The sequence below is a fragment of the Geotrypetes seraphini genome, chromosome 11, assembly GCF_902459505.1.
Source record: "Geotrypetes seraphini chromosome 11, aGeoSer1.1, whole genome shotgun sequence".
Taxonomy (NCBI): Eukaryota; Metazoa; Chordata; class Amphibia; order Gymnophiona; family Dermophiidae; genus Geotrypetes; species Geotrypetes seraphini.
In genome coordinates this window covers 61,723,898-61,744,994 of record NC_047094.1, presented here as the reverse complement: position 1 = coordinate 61,744,994, position 21,097 = coordinate 61,723,898, and the positions used below count along the sequence as shown (strand labels likewise).

At 45.7% G+C, this 21,097-nt stretch overlaps 1 protein-coding gene across 4 annotated transcripts in view; it reads right to left on the bottom strand.

The window, feature by feature from the left end:
* CDKL4 (cyclin dependent kinase like 4) overlaps positions 1 to 21,097 on the bottom strand; it is a 175,270-nt gene that overhangs the window by 7,382 nt on the left and 146,791 nt on the right. For 3 of the 4 annotated variants that reach the window (XM_033915106.1, XM_033915107.1, XM_033915108.1), the window contains 2 exons: positions 21,018 to 21,074; positions 14,430 to 14,564 (listed from right to left, as the gene is read on the bottom strand). In XM_033915106.1, coding sequence (XP_033770997.1) covers positions 14,430 to 14,564; positions 21,018 to 21,074 — 192 coding nt within the window. The remainder of the gene's footprint in view (positions 1 to 14,429; positions 14,565 to 21,017; positions 21,075 to 21,097) is intronic. The other variant, XM_033915109.1, reaches the window with a different exon arrangement.

The window sequence follows — 21,097 nt, the reverse complement described above, 5'->3', positions numbered from 1 at the left end:
GACCAAGACACTGCAGGCAGTGCCGAAGCGGGTCCGTCAACGAAAATCGCGCGCTGGCACTTGCTGCACTTTTTAAAACCGGTAATTGGCCGGGACATAGGCCGAAAAAGCTCCGCCGCTAGATCGAAGGAGCGGGGCCTGAGCCACGCGGCCAACCCAGTCGAATTTCCAGAAGAAATTAAAAAAAAAAAAAAAGAAACCAAATGAATAAAACACACGATAAAGAGTAAAATAACCCAAAACCGCGGTGATTAGAAGGCAAGAACACGGTTTCACTTAGCGCAGAATTGAAGCAAAACTTCTCAGCTCCGCGGAAAGAAAAGAACTGAGGAGACAAGCCCGGGCCATCGGGCGGGAAGGCACTCGCGCATGCGCAGTGTGGGCATCTCGAAACTTCTGAAGTTTCTTCAAGCAAGTATGTTTGTGAGACGTCCGCATCGGGACTCTGTCGGATGACATCACCCACTAGTGAGAATACCTGCCTGCTTGTCCTGGGATAAAAATAGTTAATGTCTTATTAAAGAAATGACAATTTTGCATGAAGTAAAACTCTTTAAAAGTTTATAAATTTTTTCTTTTGGCTAAGTCTTAATAACAATATAATTTATAGCTAAAGAGACATATGATCAAGAAACTGTTTTATTTTACTTTTGTGATTATGATAAACATACCGGTTTAGAAGCATTCCCACTTGAGGCAGATGTGCTGCATGGCTTGATCAAAAAATGCACCAATAAATTTATGTGTGCTTTGACTTCCTTGGAGGACCACAGTCCTTGTGTTCACAGATGGTGAAGATGAGCTACTAGTGAAACATTTATTGTTAAAGTGAGGTCTGGGCTTGGCATCTGACAACAGCGTTCCTCCAAAAGATGAATTGGGTCTTGCCATTTGAGAGCTTGCTTCAATAAACAGTGGAAATATATCTGTGTTCAGCTATAAAATGAATCTCAACTAAGGAACACAGAAACTGAAAGTAACACAATTGCAAAGAATACGATGAAACAAGACCCGAAGCGTCAGTGTCTGCATGTTGAAACAACTGTTAGGGCACAAAATCATATCATTGGTAAAAAAAAAAAAAAAAAAAAAACACTTGTAAATGCGCAAATGAGTGTGGCGCAGTGGTTAAAGCTACAGCCTCAGAACCCTGAGGTTGTGAGTTCAAACCCACGCTGCTCCTTATGACCCTGGACAAGTTACTTAATCACCCCATTGCCCCAGGTACATTAGATAGATTGTGAGCCCACCGGAACAGATAGGGAAAAATGCTTGAGTACCTGAATAGATTCATGTAAACCATTCTGAGCTCACCTGGGAGAACAGTATAGAAAATAAAATAAATTTTTAATAATTTTTGAAAGTAATTTGCACCCTTGCAGCATCTACTATTAATGAAAAAAAGTACTTAACTTCAACCTAATGGAGGCCATATCCATTTCACAATTGTGTCACCTTCAGGTTCTGTGTTCCTTGGTTAGAATTCATATGTTATTTTATAGCAGGAATGACATATTTTTCCAGAAAGAGGATGTGCCTGTTGGTTCCAATGGAACTTTAGAACCCATTGAACAGGTCTCATTTGAAGCTTCACTATTGGTATTACTCCTGCCATATGACCCAAGAGTTTAAGGAAAATGTGTTCTGTACATTTTTGAGCAGACATGAACTGACAGACTTGTATATGAATGGCTTGCTAACAATCTTGAGGGAGAAAAATTCTTCCCTGAATTGTGTATCTATATATGCTCCAATGAAGTAATGGTTTGAGTAGGAACCAAGTTGGATTTCTCTCTATTGAGAAGAAACCCCAGAGATATTAAAAGTTGTTACTGCTGTATGAAAGGAATCTATCAAGGTCTGCTTTGAGTGTACTGAGACCAGCCAGTGATCCAAGCACAGAACCACAAATATTCCAGATTTCCTGAGATAAACAGACACTTGGTAAAGACCCCTGGTGCAGCCAAAGGGCAGAACTTTGTACTGGTAATGTGCTTGTCTAAACTGTAATTGAGGTAGGATGAATTAGGATAATTAGTATAAGCATTCTTGACGTCCAGTGATGCTAGCCAGCAATATTGGTTTATAAGGAGGAAGGATGGTCTGTAAAGAGTACATTCTGAACATTTCCTTTTTGACAAAAACATTCCATCTCCTCAAATCCAGAATAGGCTATAGACCTCCTCAGTTTCTGGGACCAAGAAGTAATGGGAATAGAATCCCTGATGTTGCTGACAAAGGGTTACCTCTTGAAAGAGAGATTGATCTCTTCCTGAATAATTTCAGTTTGAAAAAGATGGTGGTCCCTGGGTATAGGAAGAGAAGCTTGAGGAAATTATAAGAAGTTCAATCTGTATCCTTGAGAGATTATCTTCAGTACCCAAGTGTCTTTGGTGATCTTTAGCCAAGCTTCATGGAAAACTTGTAGATGAGCTCTCACTGAATAGCTGAAGGGTTTATTTCTAAAACCTACTAAGTCCATATTAGTTGCATTAGACTTAAGAGAGCTTTGGAAATAACCCCTTCAACTGTCAAAAGCTCGGAATGTTTTTTGTGGTAGTAGATGAAGAGGCAGGTTGAGATTTCCATTCTATCAGTCTGTCTCTGGTAAGAAGTCTGGGGAGAGTTACTAGGTTGAGATGCTCAGTTCTAAGGCTGGAATCTTCATCTATAATAGGTAGGTAGATGCAGCTGAGATGAATATTGCCTACAGTAATATGTGGACGATGATCTGAAGTATGATGCAGAACAGTCTGCTGAAGTAATATTAGGTTCCTTTACAATGGGACTATCCTCTTTGGCTTGAGAAGCAGCATCTTTAACTTTGTCACCAAAAAGACTGTCATCAAAACAGGAGGCATCTACAAGGCAATCATGGAGCTCCTTATTAAGACCTAAAAAAATGGGGCCAGGCTGTTCCAATAGCTGCTATGGATTCTGTTGCGATGTGAGAACCAGTGTCATACATATAAGTACCGTATTTTCGCGGATATAACGCGCGCGTTATACGTGATTTTACGTACCGCGCATACCCCTCGCGCGTTATATGCCTGAGCGCGGTATAGAAAAGTTTTTAAACATAGTTCCCACCCCGCCCGACGCCCGATTCACCCCCCCAGCAGGACCGCTCGCACCCCCACCCCGAACGACCGCTCGCACGCGCTCCCACCCGCACCCGCATCCACGATCGGAGCAAGAGGGAGCCCAAGCCCTCTTGCCCGGCCGACTCCCCGACGTCCGATACATCCCCCCCCCCCGGCAGGACCACTCGCACCCCCACCCCGAAGGACCGCCGACTTCCCGACAATATCGGGCCAGGAGGGAGCCCAAACCCTCCTGGCCACGGCGACCCCCTACCCCCACCCCGCACTACATTACGGGCAGGAGGGATCCCAGGCCCTCCTGCCCTCGACGCAAACCCCCTCCCCCCAACGACCGCCCCCCCCCAAGAACCTCCGCCCGTCCCCCAGCCGACCCGCGACCCCCCTGGCCGACCCCCACGACACCCCCACCCGCCTTCCCCGTACCTTTGTGTAGTTGGGCCAGAAGGGAGCCCAAACCCTCCTGGCCACGACGACCCCCTAACCCCACCCCGCACTACATTACGGGCAGGAGGGATCCCAGGCCCTCCTGCCCTCGACGCAAACCCCCCTCCCTCCAACGACCGCCCGCCCCCAAGAACCTCCGACCGCCCCCCCAGCCGACCCGCGACCCCCCTGGCCGACCCCCACGACCCCCCCACCCCCCTTCCCCGTACCTTTGGAAGTTGGCCGGACAGACGGGAGCCAAACCCGCCTGTCCGGCAGGCAGCCAACGAAGAAATGAGGCCGGATTGGCCCATCCGTCCTAAAGCTCCGCCTACTGGTGGGGCCTAAGGCGCGTGGGCCAATCAGAATAGGCCCTGGAGCCTTAGGTCCCACCTGGGGGCGCGGCCTGAGACACATGGTCGGGTTTGGCCCATGTGCCTCAGGCCGCGCCCCCAGGTGGGACCTAAGGCTCCAGGGCCTATTCTGATTGGCCCACGCGCCTTAGGCCCCACCAGTAGGCGGAGCTTTAGGACGGATGGGCCAATCCGGCCTCATTTCTTCGTTGGCTGCCTGCCGGACAGGCGGGTTTGGCTCCCGTCTGTCCGGCCAACTTCCAAAGGTACGCGGAAGGGGGGTGGGGGGGGTCGTGGGGGTCGGCCAGGGGGGTCGCGGGTCGGCTGGGGGACGGGCGGAGGTTCTTGGGGGGGGGGCGGTCGTTGGGGGGAGGGGGTTTGCGTCGAGGGCAGGAGGGCCTGGGATCCCTCCTGCCCGTAATGTAGTGCGGGGTGGGGTTAGGGGGTCGCCGTGGCCAGGAGGGTTTGGGCTCCCTCCTGGCCCGATATTGTTGGGGAGTCGGCGGTCCTTCGGGGTGAGGGTGCGAGTGGTCCTGCCGGGGGGGGGGATGTATCGGACGTCGGGGGGGGGGCATCAGGCTTTCAGAATGGGGACAGACCTTCAAGGGGGACAGGACTTCAAGGGGGGACAGTGCACGGAAAGTCAGGGGGGGTGAACGGAGAGTCGGGACAGCGCACGGAAAGTCAGGGCAGTGCACGGAAGTCAGGGGGGTGAACGGAGAGTCGGGACAGCGCACGGAAAGTCAGGGCGGGCGAAAGGAGCGTCGGGCATCATGCGCGTTATATGCCTGAGCGCGGTATAGAAAAGTTTTGGTACATATCATCGTGATTTCTGCGCGCTATACCCCTGTGCGCGTTTTACACAGGTGCGCGTTATATCCGCGAAAATACGGTAATCTTGATGAGATGAAAAGTGTAATCTGTAATGTTGGTAAGATGTTCAGAAATAGATGCTCAAAACTATATAGAAATATCTAAATCCACTCAAATGGAAAAGTGCATTCTATAGCAGCAAAACAATTTCTGCTCAATTGCACAGGAAAAGGCCTTAGAAATGGAGCCTACGCACAGTCATAAACTGAATAGATCAGCATAGCTTGTCAGCTCCTTGATCCAGTCATTGGCCAAAAACCTGTGTACAGAAACTCTTCCTTTCAACCTAACACTCGTGATTTTAACTAACTTTTTTTGTACTTTTTTATAGCTTTTTTTGGATTACTTTTTTAAAAACCCTTTCTTTTAAATAAATAGTTATAAATACTATTTTTCAGTATACTTCTTTAAATATTTAAAGCACTCATCCACTGAAAAAGGTGACTAAAAGTCAATTAATTCAAAGCAATGTTGAAAAAAGCCACTTATCTGAAAGCAGTTTTAGCCTGTGGAAATGCCGAGACAGCATTCATTCAAAAAAATGCCGACGCGGCCAGCGTTTCGCGTGTCTGTATTTTCAACCGCTGCGTCAGGGCCATAATTTCAGCTGACAAGAGTGTTGGGAAAAGCCTGGAATGCCTAAATTATGGCCCTGACGCAGCGGTTGAAAATACAAACCCGTGAAATGCTGGCCGCGTCGGCATTTTTTTGAGTGAATACTGTCTCGGCATTTCCACAGGCTAAAACTGCTTTCAGATAAGTGGCTTTTTTCAACATTACTTTGAATTAATTGACTTTTAGTCACCTTTTTCAGTGGAGTGGATGAGTGCTTTAAATATTTAAAGAAGTATATTGAAAAATAGTATTTATAACTATTTAAAAAAAAGGGTTTTTAAAAAAGCTATCAAAAAAAAAGCTATAAAAAAGTACAAAAAAGTTTAGTAAAAATCACGAATGTTAGGTTGAAAGGAAGAGTTTCTGTACACAGGTTTTTGGCCAATGACTGGAGCAAGGAGCTGACAAGTCTACCGCTCAGCTAGTCCCTGACCCATGCAGTTAATGTTTCTCCTAATCCCATCGATGTCATCTTGCTCAACAACCTGCGGTGTGGGATGCTGACAAAAGCTTTACTGAAGTCCAAGTATACAACGTCCAGGGACTCCCCTATATCCAGTTTTCTTGTTACCCAGTCAAAGAAGCTAATTAGATTGGATTGGCAGAACCTGCCCTTTGTGAATCCATGCTGGTGGGGATCCTGTAGATTCTCCTCTTTCAGGATCGAATCCAATTTATGTTTAATTAGTGTTTCCATGAGTTTACTCACTATTGATGTGAGACTCACCGGTCTGTAATTTGCAGCCTCCGTCCTGGAACCCTTTTTGTGCAGTGGAATGACATTAGCTGTTTTCCAGTCCAAGGGGACTCTTCCCATACTCAGGGAAAGATTGAATAATACGGATAACGGTTCCGCCAGGACATCACACAACTCCCTAAGCACCCTGGGGTGTAGATTGTCTGGGCCCATGGTTTTGTTCACTTTGAGTCTTGATAGTTCGCAGTAGATGCTGCTGGGTGTGAACTCGAAGTTCTGAAACGGGTCTTCCGAGCTATGCCTTGCCTGCAGCTGTGAACCGTTCCCCGGCACCTCGCAGGTAAAGACTGAGCAGAAGTATTCATTTAGTAGCTCGGCTTTATCAGAATCCGATTCTACAAAATTCCCGTCTATTTTCCTAAGGCGTACTATCCTATCTGTGGTTCGTTTTCTGTCCCTAACGTACCTGAAGAAGGATTTATCCCCTTTCCTAATGTTCTTTGCTAGATTCTTTTCTATTCGAAGCTTGGCCTTTCTGACTGCTGTTTTGACAGCTTTGGACCTGACCAGATAGTCTTCCTTTGCCCCCCGTTTTCCTGATTGCTTGTAGGAAATAAAAGCTTTTTTCTTTTCTTTAACGAGGTCCGAGATCTCCACAGTGAACCATTGGGGTTTATTTTTTCTCCGTCGTTTGCTTACTGTTTTTATATAGCGGTTTGTTGCTTCATGTAGGATACTTTTCAGGGTTGACCACATAGCCTCTACATTATCGGTTTCAGCTTGGTTTTGCAGCGACCGATGGATGAAATCTCCCATGCGTTTAAAGTCAGTTAATAAAAATTTCCCCCCCCCCCCCAACTCTATCCACATTTATCATACGAGGGTCCTCTTATGATAAATGTGGATAGAGTGCTTATTGTTTCTATTGTTGTCAAGAATACTTTGAATAAATTACAACTCAAGGTACGAGAACATTGACTTTACAGAGTCTCGTTTGTTTGGAACCATAGGGTTATCTATCTGTGCTCGCAAGCATATTGTAGAAGATGTCAATCACAGCTTTTCAATTCTTTCTTCTCCACAGACTCTGGTGCCCCCCTCAGTTCATACCATAGCTGGCGGCAGCCCTACAGAAAAAGTCAGGAGTAGGAGGGATATGGGGAAATCCCTGAAAATAGGACTCTGATCTGCTCAGATGAAGTTAAAACAATCAATGAGAAAACAGTAATGCAGTTAACACATTAACAAGCCTCTGAGAGAAATAATGAATTTGATAAAATACAAGCAAGAAATATAAACAGATAGAAGATGCATTAGATAAATTGCTGGATGGGAGGGGGGAGGTTCAGCATCCCTATCTACCAGAAAGGATATTATCAAGGTAAGACCCTAATCTCTTTTTCCAGTGCAATAGGAATGGCATGCTAAACCATAGGGACATATCTAAGCAATCCCCCAACTCTAGGGTGGGATGGATGAGACTGCTTGTAGTACTGAGGATCCAAAAGCATCATACTCCTGTACTACTATATCCATCCTGTAGATTTGGTGAAAGCATGAAGAGAGGACCAGGTTGCTGATCTACAAATCCTGTGGTGGAACTGCCCGAGCTTCTGCCCAAAAGGCAGCCACTCCTCTTGCTGAATGCACTTTCACTGAAACGACAGGTGGCTGTTTGCAACAACTGATGTATGCAGAGGATATCACTGTATGAATCCATCTAGAGATGGTGGCATTGGAAGTGGGTCTGCCTCGTATCATCTGACTGGTTAACACGAAAAGATGATCCCAGAGGTGAAACTCATTAGCTACCTCCGGGTGATGCAAGAAAACTCTGTGGACATCCAAGACCTTCAAGGCTTTGTCTTTCTTCTAAGACCCTGTGGGATAAAATGTTGGCAGTCTAACCTCTTGATTGACAAGAAACATCAAAACAACTTTCAGTAAAGGAGGGTGAAAGGCTACTCCTGTCACTCCCTGAGGAATGGCTCTCTGCACAACAGTGCCTGGAATTTTGAGACTCTCCTGGTAGATGTAATTGCAACCAAGAAGACTGCTTTGGCTGATAGATCCATGAGGGAGGCTTCCTGTAAGGGATCATATGGAGCCCTGCTGAGACCTTCTAAGACTATATTAAGACTCCATGATGGAAACAAGTTTCGAATCAGCAGCCTTAGTCTCAGGGAAGTCTCACTTTGGGACAATAAAGGGATTAAATCTGATCCCTCATCCTCCGAGTCCCTAGTTAATGGACCATCAGAGTCCAGAATAGCCTCCGCTCTCAGGAAAGAAATATTCTGAGTATCCAGAGGGGCAAGCGTGCTGGGCCACTTGCCAGTGGACCTGACAGGTGGAGTTTGGCCTTGTACATAAGCCTGCCAGAGGAGATTAATAAAATCTGGGGTAAAGGACTAAGTGGGCAACTCACTTTCCCCCTTAGTATGGAGTAATTGCCTTTTCTTGGACAGGGAAGCACCTATGCCTTTACGGTGCACAGGACTGTTGACCTGAGGCTCCAGGTAGTGCTTATTTGCTCCCTGAGACTGTTTTCCATTCTCCAGCCCAAGAGGACTGCAGAGGGGCTAAGCCCGAAACTTCCACCCCTTAATCCGATGCTACACAGAATGTGTAGCAAAGGCGCTTTTCAGCTGGCCATTCAGCACAAATAAGGCATGATACAGGGGTATTAGGGTCTGAGAACTTAATCCCCATCAGTTTTGAGAAAAAATGAGATGTTTTGGAGAAGTTGGAGAACTAAAAAAAAACCAAATAAAAAAAAAACCCGGGAAATCCAAGATGCCCAACACAGCAGCATTTTCGTGCCATGGAGGTGCTTCCAGACTGGTTATGGTTGGAATGGCAGCTCATGTTTCCAATCAGGCTTCATCATCTACTGAGTATTAAAATGCCTAGAATAAGAAAAAGTAATAGGATAATAATGGACACATGGAAAACTTTAAAATATGTTAATAATTTAACTCCTCTTACCATTCAAAAATCTACTTGTCAAAATATATGGCTAAACTCCAAGATTCAAATAGGCGGATTTAAGAGTGTCTGGAAGGATTGGATTAAAGTAGGAATACGTACTTTAAATGATTTTATATCTGAGGGTAAGCTGCTGGAATTTTCACAATTGCAACATAAATTTGGTCTTGATGAAAAACAAAGTTATAAATGGTTGCAATTGAGGCAGGCTATTCAGGCAGGGTTCCCTGAATGGAAATCTCTCAATAATCAATTTACTTTAGAATTCTTATGCTTTCAGGCAGACTTTCTGGGTCACCAGGCCGCACAGTGGTATAAAGTATTATCTGGTTATTTGAATAAAAAACCAAAAAATGGACTTAGAGATATTTGGAGTATTGAGATTAAGCATCAGATTAATGTGTCTCAATGGCCACGTATTTGGTCTTGGAGGATGAGATGTACAATGTCTGCGTCTATGAGGCAAACATGGTTTTTCCTATTGCACAGAGCACTCTGGACCCTGTTCGTTTAAAAAATTTGGTTTGCTCTAGGTCTAATAGATGTTGGCATTGTCATCTTGAGGCTGGAACTTTAGATCATCTATTATTTTACTGTCCATTTATCAATGCTTTTTGGAAATTAATTTGGGATCAAATAAATTGTATGCTTGATAATCCTGTAGCCTTGTCATATGATACCATCTTGTTTGGCATGTCTAGGAGGGCGAAGTCTCAAATATCCTCAAATAATAATAAGCTTTTAATGATCTTAACAGGAGTTGCCATTCAACAGATTACCGTATTTTCACGTAGATAACGCGCACCCGTGTAAACCGCGCACACGGGTATAGCACGCGAAAAACACATATTTATGTACAGAAATTTTTATATACCGCGCACACCCGTATACCGCGCATGCTGCCCGACTCTCCTTTCGCCCGCCCCGACTCTCCTCTGGCCACCCCGACTCTCCTTTCGCCCGCCCCGACTCTCCTCTCCCCCTTGAAGTCCTGTCCCCACCCTGAAAGTCTGATGCCCCCCCGACGTCCGATTCACCCCCCCCGCAGGACCGCTCGCACCCCCACCCCGAAGGACCGCTCGCACGCACCCGCACCCCCACCCCGAAGGACCGCTCGCATGCACCTGCACCCCCACCCCGAAGGACCGCTCGCACGCACTCCCACCTGCACCCGCATCCCCACCCTGAAGGACCACTCGCACCCCCACAGCCTCCCGACCCCCCCATCATGTAGAAGCTCCTACCGGTGTCCTGCTGCTTCCTCTTGGCGGTCCCGACTCCCCGACATGATCGGGGCAAGAGGGAGCTCAAGCCCTCTTGCCCCAGCCAACCGCGGCACCCCCAACATGATCGGGGCAAGAGGGAGCTCAAGCCCTCTTGCCCCCCTGACTCCCCGACACGATCGGGGCAAAAGGGAGCCCAAGCCCTCTTGCCCCGCCGACTCCCCAACTCCCCGACAATATCGGGCCAGGAGGGAGCCCAAGTCCTCCTGGCCCTGGCGACCCTCCCCCCCGCTAGTTGTTCGGGCTAGGAGGGAGTCCAAACCCACCTGGCCACAGCAACCCCCTACCCCCACCCCGCACTACATTACGGGCAGGAGGGATCCCAGGCCCTCCTGCCCTCGACGCAAACCCCCCTCCCCCCAACGACCGCCCCCCCAAGAACCTCCGACCGCCCCCCCAGCCGACCCGCGACCCCCCTGGCTGACCCCCACGACACCCCCACTCCCCTTACCTTTGTGTAGTTGGCCGGACAGACGGGAGCCAAACCCGCCTGTCCGGCAGGCAGCCAACGACGGAATGAGGCCGGATTGGCCCATCCGTCCCAAAGCTCCGCCTACTGGTGGGGCCTAAGGCGCCTGGGCCAATCAGAATAGGCCTGGGAGCCTTAGGTCCCTCCTGGGGGCGGGGCCTTGGGCACATGGTCGGGTTGGGCCCATGTGCCTCAGGCCCCGCCCCCAGGGGGGACCTAAGGCTCCCGGGCCTATTCTGATTGGCCCAGGCGCCTTAGGCCCCACCAGTAGGCGGAGCTTTGGGACGGATGGGCCAATCCGGCCTCATTCCGTCGTTGGCTGCCTGCCGGACAGGCGAGTTTGACTCCTGTCTGTCCGGCCAACTACACAAAGGTACGGGGAAGGGGGTGGCGGTGTCGTGGGGGTCGGCCAGGGGGGTCGCGGGTCGGCTGGGGGGGCGGTCGGAGGTTCTTGGGGGGGGCGGTCATTGGGGGGAGGGGGGTTTGCGTTGAGGGCAGGAGGGCCTGGGATCCCTCCTGCCCGTAATGTAGTGCGGGGTGGGGGTAGGGGGTTGCCGTGGCCAGGAGGACTTGGGCTCCCTCCTGGCCCGATATTGTCGGGGAGTTGGGGAGTCGGCGGGGCAAGAGGGCTTGGGCTCCCTCTTGCCCCGATCGTGTCGGGGGTGCCGCGGTTGGCTGGGGCAAGAGAGAACATAAGAACATAAGAACATAAGAAGCGCCATTTCCGGATCAGACCTTCGGTCCATCAAGTCCGGCGATCCGCACACGCGGAGGCCCTGCCAGGTATACACCTGGTTTATTTTATAGCCAACCATACTTTATATGCCTCTCTCAAGGAGATATGCATCTAGTTTGCTTTTGAAGCCTAGGACTGTCGATTCTGCAATAATCTCCCCTGGGAGAGTATTCCAGATGCCAACCACTCTCTGTGTGAAGCAGAACTTTCTGACATTAGTCCTGAACTTGTCCCCCCTTAGCTTCATTTCATGTCCTCTTGTCCGTGTCAAATTGGACAATGTAAATAATCTTCTCTGCTCTATTTTGTCGATTCCTTTCAGTATTTTGAAGGTCTCGATCATATCCCCACGCAGTCTCCTTTTCTCAAGGGAGAACAATCCCAGTGTTTTAAGTCGATCCTCATATACCAGTTTCTCCATACCCTTCACTAGTTTGGTTGCTCGTCTCTGCACCCTCTCCAGCAGTTTTATATCCTTCTTTAGGTAGGGAGACCAATGTTGGACGCAGTATTCCAAGTGGGGTCTGACCATTGCCCTATAAAGCGGCATTATAACTTTCTCCGATCTACTCGAGATTCCTTTCTTTATCATGCCCAACATTCTATTTGCCTTCTTTGCCGCTGCCGCGCATTGTGCTGACGGCTTCAGGGTCCTATCTATCAGTACACCCAGATCTCTTTCTTGTACACTTTTTCCCAGACTTGCACCTGACATTCTGTACTCGTATTCCTTATTCTTACTGCCTAAATGCATTACCTTGCATTTCTCCACGTTGAACTTCATCTGCCATTTCTCCGCCCATTTTTCTAACCGACACAAATCGCTCTGGAGTTCCTCACTATCCTCCTGCGATCTGATTGCCCGGCAGAGTTTTGTGTCATCCGCAAACTTGATGATCTCACTGGATGTTCCGTTTTCCAAGTCATTGATATAAATATTAAAAAGGATCGGTCCAAGTACTGAGCCTTGGGGTACACCACTAGTCACTATCTCCCAGTCGGAGAACTTCCCATTAATGCCCACTCTCTGCTTCCTGTTATCCAGCCATTTGCCTATCCATCTTTGTATATCTCCCTCTATGCCATGGCTTTGTAGTTTCCTGAGAAGTCTTTCGTGTGGAACTTTGTCGAAAGCTTGAGCTCCCTCTTGCCCTGATCGTGTCAGGGGTGCCACGGTTGGCTGGGGTAAGAGGGCTTGAGCTCCCTCTTGCCCCGATCGTGTCGGGTGTCGGGACCGCCAAAAGGAAGCAGCAGGACACTGGTAAGAGCTTCTACATGATGGGGGGGGTCGGGAGGCTGTGGGGGTGCGAGCGATCCTGCAGGGTGGGGGTGCGGGTGGGAGTGCGTGCGAGCGGTCCTTCGGGGTAGGGGTGCGGGTGCGTGCAAGCGGTCCTTCGGGGTGGGGGTGCGAGCGGTCCTGCGGGGGGGGGTTGAATTGGACGTCGGCGGGGGGGGAACTATGTAAAAAAATTTTTGTACAACGCGCTCACGCGTATATCGCGCAAGGGTATGCGCGGTACGTAAAAACCACGTATAACACGCGCGTTATATGCGAGAAAATACGGTACTTATAATTGGAAAGATTGTACAAAATTGAATTACTATTTTTGGAGGAATTCGGTGTGTCACCTGTATGAGATGGAAAGAATATTAGCTGTTAAAAAAGGATGTTTTCATAAATTTGAGGTTGTATGGAGGCCATTAATAAATTACTATAAGGATTAATCAATATTTTTCCCCTTTTAATAATTGTGAGTTAGGGTGGGAGGGTAGGTTCATAATATATCTTATATTTAAATGGAGAATGGTATTAATATTGTATTATGTTATATTTACATATCAAAGTTGTTTTATGAGGGGTGGGTAGGGACCAAATTTCTTTATGTAATTATTGTAGATTTTCAAGTGGAATGTATATTTGTTTTTGAGTGAATTTCTGTACACTTGATGTAAAATTTAAAATGAATAAAGATTTATAAAACAAAAGCATTTTTGTGCCAAAAAAACGGCTTCAAAATGCTTCATGGCTGACCAACTTTTTTTGAAAATTGACTTTTACAAGAAGAGGAACAAAGACCTAACTACAAAAACAGTCAAAAACCACTTTTAAAGACCACCCTGATTTTTCCCATAGGCTGTCACAGCCGTACTGTACTCACAGACCATGTGCTGGGAAAATGATGCTGCAGCCTGCTTCAACTCACTTAAGGTGTAGCTGGATCTGGAAGGATTCTCTGCTTGAAGCCGCCAGACAGATGCCACACTGAGATCTTCAGGCTGCCAGTTGGACCTTAGCAGGACTGATCCTCTACCCCCAAACTGTTATGTGCGACACAGATAAGAGGGAAGGCAAAGTTGCAGCCGGCACCCTGAACGCTACAAAGGACAACTATTGATGCCTAACAACCTGCACTCGAGTTCCTGACCAAGACAAGGAAGCAAGCAAGTGCTGAGAGCCTAGATCCCTAAGCTCTACAAATCTTCAGCAGGCTGGTCCCCGAGGGATACACCTGCCAGCTGTAGACTTAACATCTGCTCCTCTCCAAGCAAGCAGAGCAGTCCCTTGAAACCAGGATATCCAACACCTCAACAAAAATCTGCAAACAAGGGGAAAAATAAATAAATAAAAAAGGACAGATCAGAGACACACCTTCATGTTCGCTTGCAGAAGGAAGAACTAAGGTGGGCAGTAGAGACCATGGAGAAGGAGTTGAAAAGCTGTGATTAACATCTTCTGCAATATGCTTGCAAGCACAGATGGATAACCCTATGGTTCAGCACATCATCCCTATTGCAATGGGAACAGTGTTATTTGGCTCATGAATCTTAAGACAGCAACATGTATGTCTGAGGCATCATGATCTTAAACAGGCAGAAGATATAAGTACCTGAAGGTGTCTCCTGGTCTTCCCTTCATAACGTAACTTCCTTTTCTCCACCTCATCCCGAAAGGAATCAAAGTATGAGCTTTCAAGGAGCTGCTCACAGGAGAACCGGTCATCAGGGTTCATCTTTAAGCACCCCTGCAAAAACATCAAATGTGATACAGAGACACGCTTACATTGCTATCATACAATAGATCTGAAAGAAAGGAAGAGCAGAGCCACTGCTATGTTACTGCCATTCACAAAGTTGCAGAAAGGGTAGGTGAAGAGATAGGAAATCTAACCTATGACAGTCTTCTTCACTGAAAGGGATGAATGACAGTGGTGGCTCCCATCAGTGCAGATCCCTGGCCCTCTCTCTCAGTATACATTCTCTCCTTATCTTCTACTACTAATAATTATTTCTATAGTGCTACTAGACATATGCAGCAGTGTACACCAAAACATAGACGAGAAGTCCCTACTCAAAAAAGCTTACAATCTAGTCAAGACAGGCAAACTGGACAAGGTGGTGCATCAGAGGGAATGATAAGGCAGATAGATATTGATGCTTAGTTTGGAATTAAAAGTATCTTCAAAGATGTGAGCTTTGAGTGTAGATTTGAATATTGCCAGAGACAGAGCTTGACATATCAAGCTAGACAGTTTGTTCAAGGCATACGGTACAGCAAGGTAGAAGGGATGGAGTCTGGAGTTGGCTGTAGATGAGAAGGGTACAGATAAGAAACACTTATCCGATGAGCAGAGTGCCCAGAGTCAGGGAAGGGAGGAAGTATAGGTACAGATGAGAAAGAAGAGAAACTGAGGAGCTGTGGAATGAATACACTTGTAGATTAGTAAGGAGTTTGAACTCTATGTGGAAACAAATAGGGAGCCATTGAAGTAACCTGAGGAGAGGGGTAAAGCGAGCATAGCAACACTGATGGAATATGAGGAATACAGAAGAATTTTGAACAGATTGATGGGGAGAGAAATGGTTTCGCAGAGGTCCAGTGAGAAGCAGGTTGCAGTGGTCCAGGCAAGAGGTGATAGGGGTATTGACAGTGCACTCACAAAGAAAGGGTCTGATTTTAACAATATTGTAGAGAAGACATGACAGATTTTGGCAGTCTGCTGGATATGTAAAGAACAGGAATGAGATGAGTCAAAGATTACTCCAAGGTTACGCGCTGATGAGACAGAATGAGGGTGTTGTTCACAGAAATAGAGAACAGGGGAGGAAGAGACAGGTTTAGATGGAAAGATAAAGAGCTCAGTCTTGGCCATGTTTAATTTTAGATGGTGGCGAGACATCCAGGTCTGAGTGTCTGTCGAGATTTCACGTGTAGAGAGATAGATCTGTGTGTCATCGGCATAAAGTGATACTGAAAGCCATGAGAGGAGATTAGAGCACCAAGGGAAGAAGAGTAGATGGAAAAAATAAGTGGTCCCAGGACAGAGTCCTCAGGTATCCTAACCAACAGCAGGATGGCGGTAGAGAAGGATCCACAACAGCATATGCTAAAGGTGAGATAAGAAAGATAGTAAGAAAACCAGGCGATAACAAAGCCCTGAAATCCAAGCAAGAACAGTGTATCAATGAGTAGGTGGTGATTTACAGCGTCAAAAGCTGCAGATAGATCAAGAAGCATGAGGTTGAGGATGAAATAGCAACCTCTGAATTTGGCCAGGAGCAGGTCACTGGAGACTTTCGAAAGGACAGTTTATGTAGAATGAGGAGAGCAAAAGCCTGATTGAAGCGGGTCAAAGATAACTTGAAATGAAAGAAAGTCAAGACAATGGTGGAGGGGACAGAGGAAGACAGGATGATAGTTGGAAGATAGTGTCCAGCGAGAGTTTTTTTAGGAGTAGTGTTAACAACGGCATGTTTGAAAGAGTCAGGCACAGTTGTGGTGGAAAGTGATAGGTTGAGGTTTTAGCAGATAGAGCGAAAGACAATAGGATAGTGGTAAGTAGATTGGTGGGGATGAGATCAGAGGAACAGGTGGTGAGTTTGGAGCAGGAAAGAGAATGTGCAATTTCCTCAGTAGTTTCTGGAAAAGAGAGGGGGTGTTGGTACTATGGGCTGGAAGAGGTGGTTCAGTTGAGAATTCAAGGGGAAGAACTGACATGGAGAAATTTGTGATAGAGCAGTTGGAGAACACAAGATCAAGGCAGTGGTTATTCTGGTGAAGCACAGCTGAAGATCAAATGGGAATATTAGGGCTAGAAGCATAAATCAAAGGGCTCGTTAGCATGAATGTCGAAATCACCAAGGATGAGAGAGGGAGGTGGATGTTCAGAAAGAGAAAAAGCCAAGAGTTGAAATCAGTGGGAGAGGGACTTATCAGGGGGTTGGTAAATGACAGCTATGTGGAGGGGTAGCAGTGCAAAAAGATGGATAGAGTGGACCTCAAAGAAAGAGAAGCAGTGAGACTGAGGTGGAAAAAGGGGTTGAAAGAAGGCGGCCACGAAGCAATAGAGAGACATAGGGTACATTACATTAGTGATTTTTATTCCACTATTACCTTGCAGTTCAAGGCGGATTACAGAAGAGGATTTCTTGACATGTCCAGAGGTGTTACAGAGTTGAGCGGGTTGCTTTAGAGGATTGAAATGTTTCATACGGTGTTACTAAGTCTTCATGGATTTTTTGAATAGCACGGTTTTTATTTCTTTTCTGAAAGTTTTGGGGTCGCGATTAGTAGATTGGAGAGTTGGTGGTCTAGTTCTGGTACCTGCGTGGCTAGAAGGCCATCGTACAGTTTTTTTCCGTTTGATGTCTCTGATTGGAGGGTATGTGAATGGTGTCTGGGTTCTCCTGTGTCTGGTTGTGGTAGTTTAGATTAGGCGGTTGTTCAAGTAGGCTGGGCTGTCACCATTTATGGATTTAAATAATAGACAGTAGAATTTAAATAGTGTTCTTACTTGAATTGGGAGCCAGTGTGAGTCGAGGTATGCCTCAATGATGTGGTCGTGTATTTTTAGTGAATAGATTAGTCTCAGGGCTGTGTTTTGTACTGTTTGTAATTGCTTTATCATTGTTATGGGGCAGGGGAGATATAGTATGTTGCAGTAATCAAGGAGACCTAGGACTAGGGACTGGACCATGAGCTGGAATTGTTTTCTGTTGAAGAATTTTCAAACTTGCCTTAGGTTTCTCATGACCGCAAATGATTTCTGTATTGTTTTGTTGATTTGTGGTTGCATGGTGCAGCATCTGTCTATCGTCATTCCCAGAAGTTTTAAAGTAGGTTGAATGGGGTATGTGATTGAGTTTATTACTAGATTTGTTATGGTCGGGGTTTTATTTTTTTTGAGAAGTATGAATTTTGTTTTGTCTGGGTTCAGTTTTAGTTTGTGGTTTTTCATCCATGTTGCCACTGTTTCTAGAGTTCTGTGTAGTGTGTCTGTCATGGTGGGCATCACGTATCGAAGGAATGGCAAGTAGGTTTGATTGATCGGAGTGTTCTGGAAGAAGCGAATGGGATCAGAAGTTTGTTGATGAAGGCTGGTTGATTGGAGTTTTTTACTTTGAAGGTTAATAGGAGTATTTTATAGGAGAGACAATGAGTAATGGGTAACCAGTGTGCTTTGCAAAGAAGAGGAGTGACATGATCATATTTTTTTGCATGGTAAATTAATTTAATGGCAGTATTTTGCAATAGTTGTAGACGATGGATTTCTTTCTGTGCTATACCCTCATAAAGGGCATTACAGTAATCAATGTTTTAAATTACGAGGGAATGAATCAAAATGTTGATAGAGGGGGGATCGAGAAGAGAAGAGATGGAACGAATGAGTCTTAATTTATGAAAACATTTCTGTATGACTGCGCTAATTTGTTGATGGAAACTGAGGTCCTTATCCAGGATAATTCCAAAGAGTTTAATTTTGGTATCTATTTGAATTGGAAAGGAGTCAATACAGATGGGTAGGCAGATATGTTCCTCAGTAGAGATGAGAAGAAAACACCAGTTTTCTTGGAGATGTTCAAAGCAAGTTTGTTCTGTAGAAGCCAAGAGCTAATTTTATTGAGTTTGTAGTTAAGTTCTGTTATTTCATCGGGAGATGTAGAATTTAGGGGGTGAAGCAGTTGAATATCGTCAGTGTATATGAACACAGTGACTCTTATTGATTGGGCTAAAGTAAGTAAAGGGGTTAAGAAGATGTTGAAGAGTAGGGGGCGAGAGAATTGAACCCTGAGGGACTCCATAGCTTTGGTAAATGATAGAAGATGTGGAGTCATTAAAGCTAACTCTGTAATTTTGATTTTGGAAGTAAGATGTGAACCACTGCAGGGCTGTTCCGGAGATGCCAATAGAAAAAGTAAAGCATGGTCGATGGTGTCAAAGGCAGATGTAAGGTCTAAAGATATCAGAATGGAAGATTTATGGTAGTCTTTGAAGTAAAGAACAGAAGTTGTCAGACCTATTAGTGATAGTTCAGTAGAGTGGTGTGCTCGGAATCCAGTTTGGTATGGGTGGTTTTTTCTGCAAAGTTGGAAAGCTGAATGAAGACCAGTTTTTTAGTGAGTTTGGCTAGAAGAGGTAGATTTGTGATGGGTCGATAGTGATCTGGTTTTCAGATATGTTTGTTTGTTTAATCTTTGGCAACACAAGGGCAGATTTCCATTAGATGGGCATACAGCCTGTGGAGAGGCTTTTATTAATCATGTCGTGTAGGAATGGGCCGAAGATTGTGATGTGTTTTTTGAGTGTAGTCGGAGGTATAATTCAAGAGGGTTAATTTGGCAAATTTAAACTCTGCATTGTTTTCTTGATTTCATCTTGAGTAGACAGATTGAAATCTGTGAAAGAGCTGAATGAGAGAGTGTTTTCAGTGGTAGGAGAGATATGTGTCTCAGAGTTGGAAGGACTGTCTTCAATAGTAGTATGCCCTCTTGAATTCAGACAGAGTTTCTGTTTCCACCACCTCTTCTGGGAGACTGTTCCATGCATCTACCACCCTTTCTGTAAAAAAGTATTTCCTCAGATTACTCCGGAGCCTATCACCTCTTAACTTCATCCTATGCCCTCTCATTGCAGTTTCCTTTCAAATGAAAGAGACGCGACTCATGCACATTTATATTACGTAGGTATTTAAACGTCTGTATCATATCTCCCTTCTCTTGCCTTTTCTCCACAGATTTACATCTAAGTCTGTCCCCATACTCCTTATCACGAAGACCACACACCATTTTAGTAGCCTTCCTCTGGACTGACTCCATCCTTTTTATATCTTTTTGAAGGTGCGGCCTCCAGAATTGAACACAATATTCTAAATGAGGTCTCACCAGAGGCATCAATACCTCCTTTTTCCTACTGGCCATACCTCTCCCTTTGCAACCTAGCATCCTTCTAGCTTTCACTGGCGTCTATGAAAGGCACGCATCGGTACAGTTGGCTCATCCGCCGGTACCATCAATGCTATTGAACCTAACTCAATGCATCACTTAGTCCTCTGATGTTGAAAAAAGTGAATAGATGCACCAGTACTTTATGCCATCAAGTTGATACTGTATGTGCAGCAGGGTGCCAGCGTCAATACCTAAAGAGGCATCACGCTTTAGAACTGACAGTCTGCATCGAGAAATGATGGCATCGATGAAAAGCATGCATCGAGAGACTTGATGCTGAAACTGCCTACGACTCTGGAAAAGATCTCAATGTATGATGAGGCGGCACCGGTACTGTACTGCTAGCTGGTACAGAAGGTGCAGCAGATGTCAAAGTATGGTTTCCTCAATAGGCAATGCACTTCAGAAATGGCAGCCTGCATCGAAGAGTGATGGCATTGATGAGAGGCACGCATCAAGAGACTCAATGCTAGATATGCCAATGATGTTATTCGATGTCAATGTTCACTGGTACCGACAGGGATCGGCACTACTGAAAAGTCCAAGTTGCTGAAAATCTGACTTCAAGTGTAATATTTCTAAAAAAGAAAAAGAAAAACATTCTGGTAGTTTTTCTTTTTTAGGTAGCCCCAGAGTCAGGACAAGCCAGAGAGGACGATACTGTGGTGGAGTAAAAATAAGGCTGAAAAAACGACGCTGACAGCAGGGGCAGAAAAGATGTCTAAAGGCCTCTTGACATCAAAACTTAGTTTTATTTTCTCTCTCTCTCTCTCTCTCTTTTTTTTTTTTTTTTTTTAATAAAGTAGAAAATAAAACCCAATGAACATGTAAGTAAAATAACAGAAAAAAGTGAAGTGGGAAGGCAAACTCAAGGAAACTAAGTTGAGATATGTCTTCTTTGCTCCATGGAAAACAAAAAAGTAACAACCTTGCAAGCCAGCGTTGGGCAGGTAGGAACTCGCACATGCACAATGTCTTGAAGTGTTGCTAAAAGCTTAAAGTGACTTTACCACTATCCATACCGGGCTACTGGATGACATCACCCACATATCAGAATATGCTGTCTGCTTGTCTAAGGATAATGTACTGTGCTGCGTGCATCTGGTTGCATTATAGAAATAAGTAGTTGCAGTAGTACTACTATTTTCTTAACATACATAGTAACTACCCCTCTTAGCTGCTTTGAACATTCTCCTCAGATATCCAATATATTCTATACTACTAAATTTATCATTGCATGAGTTATTATATACCTTCATGAAGCTCTGAACTGCTGGTGCAATGTTAGGAAACTTTTGCTCAAGCGTCTCCTAAAATGGACACAATAGTACAA